The sequence below is a fragment of the Lotus japonicus genome, chromosome 2 (assembly GCF_012489685.1).
Source record: "Lotus japonicus ecotype B-129 chromosome 2, LjGifu_v1.2".
Taxonomy (NCBI): Eukaryota; Viridiplantae; Streptophyta; class Magnoliopsida; order Fabales; family Fabaceae; genus Lotus; species Lotus japonicus.
In genome coordinates, this window is record NC_080042.1 from 24,235,748 (window position 1) to 24,250,056 (window position 14,309).

General features: G+C 41.0%; 1 protein-coding gene across 1 annotated transcript; it reads right to left on the minus strand.

Annotated features, from left to right (window-relative positions):
* Positions 1 to 2,403: 2,403 nt before the first annotated feature.
* LOC130736264 (protein FAR1-RELATED SEQUENCE 5-like) lies at positions 2,404 to 4,092 on the minus strand. Its single transcript, XM_057588105.1, has one exon. The coding sequence runs from the start codon at positions 4,090 to 4,092 to the stop codon at positions 2,404 to 2,406; it is 1,689 nt and encodes a 562-aa protein (XP_057444088.1).
* Positions 4,093 to 14,309: the final 10,217 nt, after the last annotated feature.

Below are 14,309 nucleotides of genomic sequence, written 5' to 3' on the forward strand. Positions count from 1 at the left end.
GAAAGATCCTAAGGGTCACACATTGCCTCAGGTTGGTTTAGTTCCTTTTTCTTGCATTTTCCTTTGATGCAACAGTTTATGATGAAAATGACATGTTTATGTTTGTTTTGACATAGGGGATTCTATGCTATTTTCCCCCAACAGAGGAAATGCTCCTGGGGATGACTGAAGTGAAGCTTGCTTGCTATGTGTTTCATCCAGCTCTGGAGGCAGGGTGAGCATCTTTTTACTAAACATTATCGGCGTGAACATTATCTTAATTGTCATAAAAACATAATTGGATGAAATTTGGATACAGGGAAGTGTTGATGCGTTTGGGAGACATGTCATTGACCAGGCTAGATTTTCACTGCATGTGCCCAGAGATAGACATCAGACCAGAGGTAATGTAGACATTACTAGCAGTACAATCACTAATATATGAATGTATTACAATCATAACTGTATGCATGACACTTTTCTCCATTAATTCCATATGGTAACCTTAATGAGCATGAAGAGCACATGCGTGCAACATGATGCAATAACTCCAACGGTGTGGTCACTTCCACCAGCTTTCGTGGTGTGTTACGTGAACGATTATAGTGTTTATAATATAGTAGTACAATATTGGTCAAAATGGAAAATTTCATTGAATTGCTGCTTTTTGCAATGATCAGGATGATGTTTTCAAGGGACATTCAATTAAACAACTAACAGAGACATATGCTGAAGTCTGGATGAAACCTTTTGAAAGACTGAAATATGTAATCGCTCATCACATGTTGTCAACTTCAATTCAATATCAATGTCAATGTCAAATTGTCTTTGGAATTCCCACGTGTTGACTACAATTTCTTCTTTGTGACACAGGTTTACATTCCCATAAGAAATGAATATGGCCATTGGTTCTTAATGGTCATCTCCCTAGTTCATCAAAAGGTTTTCCATCTAGACTCATATTTGAATCGGATGGATGTTCTACAACGGTCTGACATGATCTCTACTTTGGTACAACATATTAACCTTTGTATAATTGTGAATTAAATCTGGAAAATGTATTAGAAGTTGTCTTCACATTTGTGCTTTAATCAGACCACCGCTGTATCGCACATTGTCACAATGGGGGTGTACCCACCATTGTTGACAAAGCTTGTTGCGAAGTTCCCGTCCTGGAAAATCAAAGAGGCTACGGGCACACCGAACTGGGGAAACAGGTTGGCCATATCATTGTAGTCTGTAGTTGCCAATAATATTTTGTTACTGGATAGTTGGTCATTCATTGACTGTTTAACGTAACAATATCTTCATGTATTGAAGCAAACACTCTGGCATTTGGACAATGCATTGGATGAAGATGGAGGATGCATTCAATCCAAATCTTATTGTCAGTGTAAGCGCACTCTCACTCTCACTGCTTTTTTGTTGAATACAATAGCTAAACTAAAAAAGAAGCTTAATAGATTGGGTTGATTATTTTACCCTATTTTACTTTCAGATGATGTCAAGCCCTTTGAGGATGAGGTTGACTCTTTCTTTGCTGACTGGATGGTACAATGAGGAGAGGAGGAAGTTACAGACAAGCAGTGAGGCCTTCTGGGATACTCTGACAAAGCTGAGTTGATGTTGAGTGGTAGTAGGTCATGCACATAGTAGCTTAAGATTTTTTGAGAACTAGACGAGGCTTTTGGTACTGTGTATGTTCCCCTCGTACTTTGGGTTTGTAATGTGTATGAACCTGGTTAATGGTTTGTAATGTTGTGGATCTTGGTGCTTCTGAACCTGCTTAACACTTTTGGTTTGTAATGCTTACGAAGCTGCTTATTGGCCTGGGCCCGTTAACTTTTTATTTTGGGCTGGCCCAGAAAAATACATGTAATTGGATCTTTAGGTGTTTCTTTTGGCACACTTATGGAAAAATATATGGTTGTTTGTGGCAAATTCTGTTTTCGTTCATTGGTGCCTATCCCCATCCCCGTAGCCCATTCTACACTTTTAGTTTTATTAGTGCACCTTTAGGTAGCACTCATAAACCCTTTCCTACCCCAATATGAACTACATATTAAGTCAAAACATGCAAATAAACTACATATTAAGTCAAAACAATAACACAATATGAATCCAACATCAAATTGTTCCTTGTTGAGTTAAAACACAATCACACAATATACTCAATACAAATCCAACAGTAACACAAATTGTTTTGTACCTAATACACCACAATCTAATTAAACTTTCTAATTAAAAAAGACATACTACTAGGGTTCCATGGAACTAAACTACGCTAGCCTCCGTAAACCACACCAGCAAATGATCCACAACCTGAAATTTATACGTATATTAAGCACAATGAAACCATTCATTTGAACAACATAAGCACACGAAATCATAAAAGAGAGGATAGTTACCTCCTCAACATCTGTCTCAAACATTTTCATTTTCTTCTTCAAATAGTCTCTGGGTGAGACCAGCACCAATAGATCCCTCTTGAGTTCCTTGTTGAGTAGACGTTTGGCCATCTCTACGTGTGCATGTTGTGCGGTTGTGTCCTGGCTTGCCACAGATACCACCGCGAAGAGTACGCTTACCTTTCATTGACCGTTGATAGATAATGGCCCCACATCCCTTAGATCTGACAACATCAGGATTCCTAATGTGCCTCTCTTCACCTTCCTCACCCTGTCCCTCATCAACTGTTGCACCATGGTCAGCAGCACCATCTCCAGCTGTCACGTCAACCTGTGAATTACTGCTCAGTCTTTTACAGTGCTCAAATACAAGTGATTTGGTCTCTTGAAATTGTGCACTTGTACGACAAGCAAGTTTGCACAGGTTTCTACAACTTGCAAGCAATGCAGAATATCGACAGACTGTTAGTTGATCCCATTCATTCATTTCAGTTTCTCCAAAGCCCTCAATAGATTCCTTAGCATTAATAGTCCACCTACCAAGAACAAGGGATTTAGGAATCTCAACCATGTCTATGTGCACCATCATAGAAACAATGTGATCACAAGGAAGGCCTACTGACTCCATTCTCTCACAGCTGCACTTTAACTCACTAGTAGGTTCATAATAAGTAACTTGCCAATTCCTTCCAGTTGAGGGGTAATGCTTCACAAAGTAGATAACACACATTGCTGTTCTCTTGAATCCAAAAACCCTCCAAGTTGAAGCCCTTTGAAGAATAGCCCTAAAACGAAGAAATATGTTACGCGTGTAGATCTTTGATGCGGACCTCTCCAGTGCTTTTAGAGATGTCAACAACACTTGTTCCCCATGTGTTGAATTAAAGTCATCTTCAACCTCCTTGAACCTAAAGTAGGTCATGAACCTGTGAAAGTTCTTCAAGAAATTACACAAATTATTTTTATAATTCACATATCTACCGAGCTGAGCATGCAAGCCTTCAACTCGCGAGGTGGTCCTAAAACCACAAAAAAACTGACCGCGCATGTATGCAGAAGCCCACATTTCCTTCTTCTCATACGTCTCCTTCACCCATGGTTCATCTTGAACTTCAAATTCTATCGCCATATTTTCCCACCTATCTTCAAACCCAGCCACCTCATAGTCACCCAACATGCATCTTTTAAACATTTCTACGAATTTGGGCTTCTTCACATTCCTTCCTGCGTTCTCCAATAAATGCCACGCACACAACCTATGGTGGGCATCGGGAAATACTCTTCTAATCGCATTCCTCATGGACTTGCATCCATCAGTAATGACAGATACAAGAGCTTTGCCTTTCATTGCATCCACAAATTTTTCCAGCAGCCATACATAGGTTTCTTCTTTCTCATCAGATACAATTGCTGTGCCAAACACAATGGTCCTGTTATGATGGTTGACTCCAGACAATACCACAAGTGGGCAACTATATTTGTTTTTTCTATACGTAGCATCAAATGCTAACACATCACCAAAAACACCATAGTCTCTACGACTTTGTCCATCGCACCAAAACAAGTTCAGCAACTTTCCTTTCTCAGACTTCTTATGGCTCCAGTACATGTCTGGATCTGTGCTTCGCAAAGTACGCAGATAGCCAAATGCACCTCTTGCATCAGGATACTGGTTTCTCCTCTCCTTATCCAATACATTGTACATGTTCCGCTGATTAAAATTTACATTCAGATACCCACCCGCTTTACCAGCAAATGATGCATAAACTTGGGGAGGTGAAATACCAACTCCAATCATGTTGTTCATCTGGGAAACATCCATGTCGCACATCTTCCTTACCGGCTAGCAAACCTACATGCTTATCAAGGACAACCAAGTGACTATGGCCATCATCGAGATGTTTAACAACCCAACGTTGACCATATTCAGATTCATCAATATGGACCTTGCAGTGTGCTAAACATCCACACCTAATGTCCCTCCTAGGTTCACGCTTGCGAACTCCATCTTCCCCAAATCTATCTTCTCTGTGACCTTGTTTATGACAGACAAAATTCTGCTGCACAATTTCTCCCTTAAAGTTTTTCTTGACAACGCTCCGACGGGCAGAAAATCCATTAAAGCGAGCATACATATTGTAAAAATCGTAGGCAACATTACGATTTAAAAACCTGTATTTCTTCATGTCTTCAAATGTTAAAGTGACGAAATTGATGTTACCCATATCTTCAACACCATCTATGGGAATTGTACAAGTTTCTCCAATGGATTGCATAGCATCTTCACCATCACAAAAGTCTTCAATTTCCTCACTACCAGAAGTCTCATTCTCGTCATCACTATCGGAATCCTCGTTCTCCTGAACAAAAATAACGAAACCATTCGTAATAAGGAACAAGGATAGCATCGTCAATAAGGTTTGAAAACAATAATTACCAAACCTGCAAAAAATCTTCTACATTATCAATCTTTCTTTCTCCTTCCCCAGTGGCCATCTTTGAAGAGTTGAATAATCGCCGGAGTGCTGCCGGAGCGATCTACAAACAGTAAATCACAAACATCAGTTATGTGTATTCGAATTGAACAAAGAGCATCTCAACATAAAAATTTGTATTGGGGGTTTTCAGATCTATAAACACGACAAACGAAAAATCGTGATTTCGAAGGATACCTTTGTTTTCACTGCTATGGGTTACGGGGTTCGTGGGTTGGATCTGCCGGAGGAGGCTGGTGGGGGTACAACCAGAGCTAAGGAGCTAAGGGTAAAGATGAATGTCCTTCTTCTTGAAATGTGAAATTAATTCCAGCTGAGAATATATACTAGTAATTAGTGCGGAATCATGATTAGCAATTAATGGAATAATTAAAACTTTAACTAAAAACATTTACTTTTAATTTTCATTTTTTTTTTAACCGGAAGGGTGATGGTAGGTAAAAAACAGGGCTCCAAAATTAGAGCCGGAAAAGATGGGATCCATGGTAGCGGGACCCTATTAAATTAAACAACTTAGTAAAAAAAAATACAAAAACGTACCTGTTAGGACTGTAAGATCAAGTTTTGATCTAGTAGTACAACTCTATGTTTTGATGATTACAAGTTAACCTTTTGATATGAACAATTGTGGTACTCTAACGTGTTTTTCTGAGTGTGCTATTTACAGGCTCTGACCTCAACTCAATCTCACACAAATCAGAAGCACTGTGTATAAAGAGTAACCCAAGCAACGCTTTCGCATTCACCATGTTCAGTATGAACAGTGGAAAAGCTTCAGAAGTTCTGAAGCTATACAAACTCTGATGTGGACTCAGTCGCTAGAAGCTCTGAAGATCCAGAAGTTCTGATAACCAAGAAACACTGAAGGTTCAGATGTTCTGATGGTGTAGAAGACTCTGAAGATCCAGAAGCTGAATAGTGGAAACTCTGAAGTCCAGAAGCAAGAAACTCTGAAGGCCATGTTCTTCCCTCTGAATTCAGAATCAGAAGATACAATGGTCAGAGGATCTGTGCTTTCCCTCTGACTCTGATCAACCGGCTTCACAAGTTCCAATATGAAGTATTCCCCTGATCAGAAGTCTCCTAGGTTAAAAGGTCAAGTCGCTATCCAAGTACAAAAGCAAGTGTACCTTCCTGACGACCTACCTAACGTTCTCAGCCACAGCAGAAGCTGGATTTTCCAGAACTGCCCTCCAACGGTAGCATTTCCCATGCAACGCTCAACCCTAATCCTTGGAGTATATATAGAGGCTGAAGATTGAAAGAAGCGGCTAGAAGAAGCAACACATACGCGCAAGACATATTAAAAATATTCTAAGCTTTCTTTCATCTGAAATTCATTGAGTTTACTATTAGCTTTTTAGAAGCAAATCTCTTGTAAACATTTCTTTGATAAACAGTTTGTTTAGTTCCTTTAGGAGATCAAGGTTGATCGGATCCTAGAGAAGACTAAGAGAGTGAATCTTAGTGTGAGCTAAGTCAGTGTAATTGTTAGTCACTTGTAGGTTTCAAGTGCAGTTGTAACTCTTACCTGATTAGTGGATTGCCTTTATTCTAAGAAGGAAGAAATCACCTTAACGGGTGGACTGGAGTAGCTTGAGTGATTTATCAAGTGAACCAGGATAAAATCCTTGTGTGCTTCTCTATCTCTTATCTTTAGCACTTAAGTTCTCGAAAGATTTGTCAAAATCTTTAAGGTGGAAGTTTTGTAATGAAAACGTTATTCAAACCCCCCCTTTCTACCGTTTTTCATACCTTCAATTGGTATCAGAGCGCAAGTTCTGATTACCACACCTAACAGTGTTCAGTGATCCGGGCCTGTGTGAAAAACAATGGCTGCCACCACCAGTGAAACTCAAAGAGATGGTTACAAAGCCTCCTATGTTCGACGGTCAAAGGTTCGAATATTGGAAAGATAGACTGGAAAGTTTCTTTCTGGGTTTCGATGCAGATCTCTGGGATATTATTGTGGATGGCTACGAGCGTCCAGTTGATGCAGATGGCAAGAAGATCCCAAGGTCAGAGATGACTGCAGATCAAAAGAAGCTGTACTCACAACATCACAAAGCAAGAGCAATTCTTCTAAATGCTATTTCCTATGAAGAGTACCAGAAGATTACAGATCGTGAGTTTGCTAAAGGCATTTTTGAATCTCTGAAGATGTCTCATGAAGGAAACAAGAAAGTCAAAGAATCAAAGGCATTGTCTTTGATCCAAAAGTATGAATCCTTCATCATGGAGCCAAATGAATCCATTGAAGAAATGTTCTCCAGATTTCAATTGCTTGTAGCTGGCATACGACCTCTCAACAAGAGCTACACAACAAAAGATCATGTCATAAGGGTCATCAGGTGTCTTCCTGAAAGTTGGATGCCCTTGGTGACTTCAATAGAGCTCACGAGAGACGTTGAGAATATGAGTTTAGAAGAACTCATCAGCATTTTGAAATGCCATGAGCTGAAGCGCTCAGAGATGCAAGATCTGAGGAAAAAGTCCATAGCCTTGAAATCCAAATCTGAAAAGGCTAAGGTTGAGAAGTCAAAGGCTCTTCAAGCTGAAGAAGAAGAATCTGAAGAAGCATCAGAAGATTCTGATGAAGATGAGCTGACTCTGATCTCCAAGAGACTCAACCGCATCTGGAAGCACAGGCAGAGCAAGTTCAAAGGCTCTGGAAAGGCAAAAGGAAAGTATGAGTCCTCAGGCCAGAAGAAGTCTTCAATCAAGGAAGTCACATGTTTTGAGTGCAAAGAATCTGGGCACTACAAAAGTGATTGTCCAAAGTTGAAGAAAGACAAGAAGCCAAAGAAGCACTTCAAGACCAAGAAGAGTCTGATGGTGACATTCGATGAATCAGAGTCAGAGGATGTTGACTCTGATGGTGAAGTCCAAGGACTCATGGCCATTGTCAAAGACAAAGGAGCAGAGTCAAAGGAAGCTGTTGACTCTGACTCAGAATCAGAAGGAGATCCTAACTCAGACGATGAAAATGAGGTATTTGCTTCTTTCTCTACCTCTGAACTGAAACATGCTTTGTCTGATATCATGGATAAGTATAACTCTTTATTGTCTAAGCATAAAAAGTTGAAAAAGAACTTATCTGCTGTCTCCAAGACTCCTTCTGAACATGAGAAAATTATTTCTGATTTGAAAAATGAAAATCATGCTTTGGTAAATTCTAACTCTGTGCTTAAGAACCAGATTGCTAAGTTAGAAGAAATTGTTGCCTGTGATGCCTCTGATTGTAGGAATGAATCTAAGTATGAAAAGTCTTTTCAAAGATTCCTAGCTAAAAGCGTGGATAGAAGCTTAATGGCTTCAATGATCTATGGCGTAAGCAGAAATGGAATGCATGGCATTGGCTATTCTAAACCAATTAGAAATGAGCCTTCTGTGTCTAAAGCTAAATCCTTATATGAATGCTTTGTTCCCTCTGGTACCATATTGCCTGATCCTGTACCTGCTAAAGTTGCTAAACATCCTCTTAAAAAGGGATCTTTCTCTATGACTAAATATCATGCAAATATTCCTTTAAAATATTATGTTGAGACACCCAAGGTGATCAGAACCTCTGGGGTAACTAACAATAGAGGACCCAGAAAGTGGGTACCTAAGGACAAGATTATCTATGTTGCAGATATCCTTGATAGCTCCACTGAAACACCAATCATGGTATCTGGACAGTGGATGCTCGCGTCACATGACGGGAGAAAAGCGTATGTTCCGAGAGCTGAAACTTAAGCCTGGAGGCGAAGTTGGCTTCGGAGGAAATGAAAAGGGTAAAATTGTTGGTACTGGTACTATTTGTGTAGATAGTAGCCCATGCATTGATAATGTTTTATTGGTAGACGGCTTAACACATAACTTATTGTCTATAAGTCAATTAGCTGACAAGGGTTATGATGTTATATTCAATCAAAAGTCCTGCCGGGCTGTAAGTCAGATCGATGGCTCTGTTCTATTTAACAGCAAGAGGAAGAACAACATCTATAAGATCAGATTATCTGAGTTGGAGGCTCAGAATGTGAAGTGCCTTCTGTCTGTTAATGAAGAGCAGTGGGTATGGCATAGACGGTTAGGGCATGCCAGTATGAGAAAGATTTCTCAGCTGAGCAAGCTAAACCTTGTCAGGGGCTTACCCAATCTGAAGTTCGCTTCAGACGCTCTTTGTGAAGCATGTCAGAAAGGCAAATTCACAAAAGTCCCTTTCAAGGAAGAGAATGTTGTCTCAACCTCAAGGCCATTGGAACTTCTGCATATCGACCTTTTTGGACCAGTGAAAACTGAGTCTATAGGTGGCAAGAGATATGGGATGGTTATCGTTGATGACTATAGCCGCTGGACATGGGTAAAGTTTCTAACCCGCAAGGATGAGTCTCATGCTGTGTGCTCTACCTTCATTGCTCAAGTGCAAAACGAGAAGGCTTGTAGGATTGTGCGTGTCAGAAGTGACCATGGTGGAGAGTTTGAGAAAGACAAGTTTGAGAGTCTGTTTGATTCCTATGGAATTGCACATGATTTCTCTTGTCCCAGAACTCCTCAACAAAATGGTGTTGTTGAGAGGAAGAACAGAACTCTTCAGGAGATGGCTAGAACCATGCTCCAAGAAACTGGCATGGCTAAGCATTTTTGGGCAGAGGCAGTAAATACAGCATGTTACATTCAGAACAGAATCTCTGTGAGACCAATTCTGAATAAGACTCCTTATGAATTGTGGAAGAACATAAAACCCAACATTTCTTATTTTCATCCTTTTGGCTGTGTTTGTTATGTTCTCAATACTAAGGATAAATTGCATAAATTTGATGCTAAGTCTTCTAAGTGTCTATTACTTGGTTATTCTGATAGATCTAAAGGTTTTAGATTTTATAATACTGATGCTAAGACTATTGAAGAATCTATTCATGTTAGATTTGATGATAAGCTTGACTCTGACCAGTCAAAGCTAGTTGAAAAGTTTGCAGATTTAAGCATTAATGTTTCTGACAAAGGCAAAGCTCCAGAGGAAGTTGAGCCAGAGGAAGATGAACCAGAGGAAGAAGCTGGTCCCTCTAACTCACAAACTCTGAAGAAGAGCAGAATCACTGCAGCTCACCCTAAGGAATTGATTCTAGGCAACAAAGACGAACCAGTCAGAACCAGATCTGCCTTCAGACCCTCTGAAGAGACCTTGCTGAGTCTGAAAGGATTGGTGTCCTTAATTGAACCCAAGTCCATAGATGAAGCTCTTCAGGACAAGGATTGGATTCTGGCCATGGAAGAAGAATTGAATCAATTTTCCAAGAACGATGTTTGGAGCTTAGTGAAGAAGCCTGAGAGTGTCCATGTTATTGGAACGAAATGGGTATTCAGAAACAAGCTGAATGAGAAAGGAGATGTAGTCAGAAATAAGGCAAGGCTAGTTGCTCAAGGCTACAGCCAGCAGGAAGGAATAGACTACACTGAAACATTTGCTCCAGTAGCAAGACTGGAAGCAATCAGACTGTTGATCTCTTTCTCAGTAAATCACAACATAGTTCTACATCAGATGGACGTAAAGAGTGCCTTCCTAAATGGTTATATCTCAGAGGAAGTCTATGTTCATCAACCCCCAGGTTTTGAAGATGAAAAGAAACCAGACCATGTGTTCAAATTGAAGAAATCACTCTACGGTCTGAAGCAAGCTCCCAGAGCATGGTATGAGAGACTTAGCTCATTCCTTCTGGAGAATGAGTTTGTAAGGGGTAAAGTAGATACAACTCTTTTTTGCAAGACTTATAAAGATGATATCTTAATTGTGCAAATTTATGTTGATGATATTATATTTGGTTCTGCTAATCAATCTCTATGCAAAGAATTTTCTGAGATGATGCAGGCTGAATTTGAGATGAGTATGATGGGAGAATTAAAGTACTTTCTGGGAATACAAGTTGATCAAACACCAGAAGGAACATATATCCATCAGAGCAAGTACACTAAAGAACTTCTGAAGAAGTTCAATATGCTGGAATCTACAGTGGCCAAGACTCCAATGCATCCTACATGCATTCTGGAGAAAGAAGATAAAAGTGGTAAAGTATGTCAGAAGCTCTATCGTGGCATGATAGGTTCACTTCTATACTTAACTGCATCTAGGCCAGACATATTATTTAGTGTTCATTTATGTGCTCGATTCCAATCAGATCCAAGGGAAACCCACTTAACTGCTGTTAAGAGGATCCTAAGGTATCTGAAAGGCACCACTAACCTTGGCTTGATGTATAAGAAAACATCAGAGTATAAGCTTTCAGGTTATTGTGATGCTGATTATGCTGGAGATAGAACAGAGAGAAAAAGTACTTCCGGAAATTGTCAATTTCTGGGAAGCAATCTAGTCTCATGGGCAAGCAAGAGGCAATCAACCATTGCACTATCAACTGCAGAGGCAGAATATATCTCAGCAGCAATATGCAGCACTCAGATGCTCTGGATGAAACATCAGCTGGAGGATTATCAGATCCTTGAGAGCAATATCCCAATCTATTGTGATAACACTGCTGCAATCTCATTGAGTAAGAATCCTATCCTACATTCAAGGGCAAAGCACATTGAGGTAAAGTATCACTTTATTAGAGATTATGTACAGAAGGGCGTACTTCTTCTGAAGTTTGTTGATACTGACCATCAATGGGCAGATATCTTTACAAAGCCCTTAGCAGAGGATAGATTTAATTTTATTCTGAAAAATCTAAACATGGACTTTTGTCCAGAGTGAAGATGGATCAGAACCTCTGACTATGATACTTCTTGATCAGAAGATGTCTAGTCCAGAAGGTAACTCAATCAGAGTGTGTGTGCCCACTGGTACTGACTCTGAAGCTGAGACAACAACACGTGCGTCAGAATTTCTGATGCATAGTTCCTTGTGCCCGTGTGACAGTCTGTTATGATTGCGTGTAGATATGCTTATCTCCTGTGTGTGATTGTGTATTTTACTGTTACTATCTATCTTTAATTTTCAGCCGTTGATCTTAAAGTGCTTTTTGAATCAACAACGGTTATTTGATAAAACCCACTATACACACACGTTCTCTTTCACTTCCGGTTTTCACTCTCGCTCTCTCTGCTTTTCAAAACCGCCTTTTTCTCGATTTCTCTTTCGATCTCTCTTCAACTTTCAACCTTCATCTTCTACCTCAAACCTTCAACCTCTTCAAAATGGTGAGACAAACCAGAAGATCTACTGCAGATGCACCTCAGTTCCCTCACATGGTAGTTGGTCTAGCAACGGGTCAGAGGGGCTCTGAGAATCCAACTCAAGAACAAGTTCAAGCTCAAGAACAGAGTGTTCCAATTGCAGAACGGGGCTGTGCCGTTCACTGTGTTTATCCTCCTGAGGAACTCCAAGTCCTGGCAGAATGGAGATTCAACCTCGACAACTTGGCTGCAAATGGGTTTGATCTTCGTCCTGAAGTCCAAGCTCAAGGTTGGGGAAATTACTTCGACAGACTTCGAGGACCGGTGTATGATAGATTGGTAAAGGAATTCTGGAAGCACGCCGACTGCGATGATACTCAGGTGGTCTCTCACATTCTTGGAAGGAAGATCATCATCACTGAGAAGTCATTCGTGAATCTGCTAGGTGCAGAAACTGCTTATGGGTATCGGTTCCAACTGACGGAATCGAAGCTGAAACCCAGCACCAAAGACACAGTCAACCAGGCTCTGTACACCACCTTCAAACCGGGCAAGACGAGTTACAAGGTGATGGATCTTCATCCCAAACTAAGGATCTAGCACAAGATCCTGCTCAACTGCATAAACCAGAGACCGAAGGGCAGTTCCCCAGACTACATCAACTTCAACCAGAAGGCGATGTTGTTCTTCATCCAAAATCAGGAGAAGATCTGCCTTCCCTACTTCCTGTTCTCCTACTTGAAGGAATGTATCCGGAAGTCTAGGACAACTGCCTCCATCAAGTCAGCAATCAAGTATATCCCTTTTGGGAGACTGTTGTCTGATCTCTTGATTGAGAGTGGCCTCATTCAAGATCTGATCAATGCTGGTTGCACAGAGGATTTGAGCACAATTGTCAGTGATGTCTTCACTGCAAACTCCCTGAAGAAGATGGGTTTGGTCCAGAAGAAGATTGCTCCTGCTCATGAAGACACATCTTCTGAAATCAGAGGAAGAAGAATGCCTCTGAATGACTACCCTCTGTGGACACAAGCGGACAATCCTGACGCCATCAGATGCTATGTTGAAGACCTCAGGGCTCAAGGTTTCGAAATTGACCTTGATGATTTCGTCAGCAGACTGCCGCCAGCTCTAGAGTTTCCTTCTCCTCCCAAGAGGAAAGCTCAGAGGAAGATGGTTCTGGACGAATCTTCTGAGGAATCTGATGTCCCTCTGGTCAAGAAGACGAAGAGAAAGCCTGATGATGGTGATGATAGTGATAGTGAGGATGGTCCTCCCAAGAAGAAGAAGAAGAAAGTCAGAATCGTGGTGAAGCCTACTCGGGTGGAACCAGCTGCTGAAGTGGTCAGAAGGACTGAACCTCCTGCCAGAGTGACTCGATCATCAGCACATTCAAGTAAGCCTGCACTTGCTTCTGATGATGATTTGAATTTATTTGATGCACTCCCTATTTCTGCTATGCTCAAACACTCCTCCAATCCCCTCACTCCTATTCCTGAATCCCAGCCAGCCGCACAAACCACCACTCCACCACATTCCCCAAGATCTTCCTTCTTTCAACCTTCTCCTACTGAAGCACCTCTCTGGAATTTGCTTCAGAACCAACCCTCTAGGTCAGAAGAACCAACCTCTCTCCTCACCATTCCGTACGACCCATTACTTTCTGAACCAATCATCCATGAACAACCCGAGCCAAACCAAACAGAACCACAACCCAGAACGTCTGATCACTCTGCTCCCAGAGCATCAGCACGTCCTGCTGCTAAAACCACGGATACAGACTCTTCAACAGCCTTTACACCTGTATCCTTCCCAACCAATGTTGCTGATTCTTCTCCCTCCAATAACTCTGAATCCATTCGAAAATTCATGGAGGTTAGAAAAGAAAAGGTGTCTTCCTTGGAAGAATATTACCTAACTTGTCCAAGCCCTAGGAGATATCCTGGCCCTAGACCTGAACGTCTAGTAGACCCAGATGAACCTATCTTGGCTAATCCTTTACAAGAGGCAGACCCCTTGGTTCAACAAGCTCACCATGTCCCTGACCAACAAGAGCCTATTCAACCAGAACCTGAACCCGAACATTCAGTGTCTAACCAATCCTCGGTTAGATCACCTCATCCTCTGGTTGAAACTTCAGACCCTCACCTTGGAACCTCTGAACCCAATGCTCCCATGATTAACATTGGTTCTCCACAAGGTGTCTCTGAAGCTCATAGCAGCAATCACCCAGCCTCTCCTGAAACCAACCTCTCCATAATTCCCTATACTCACC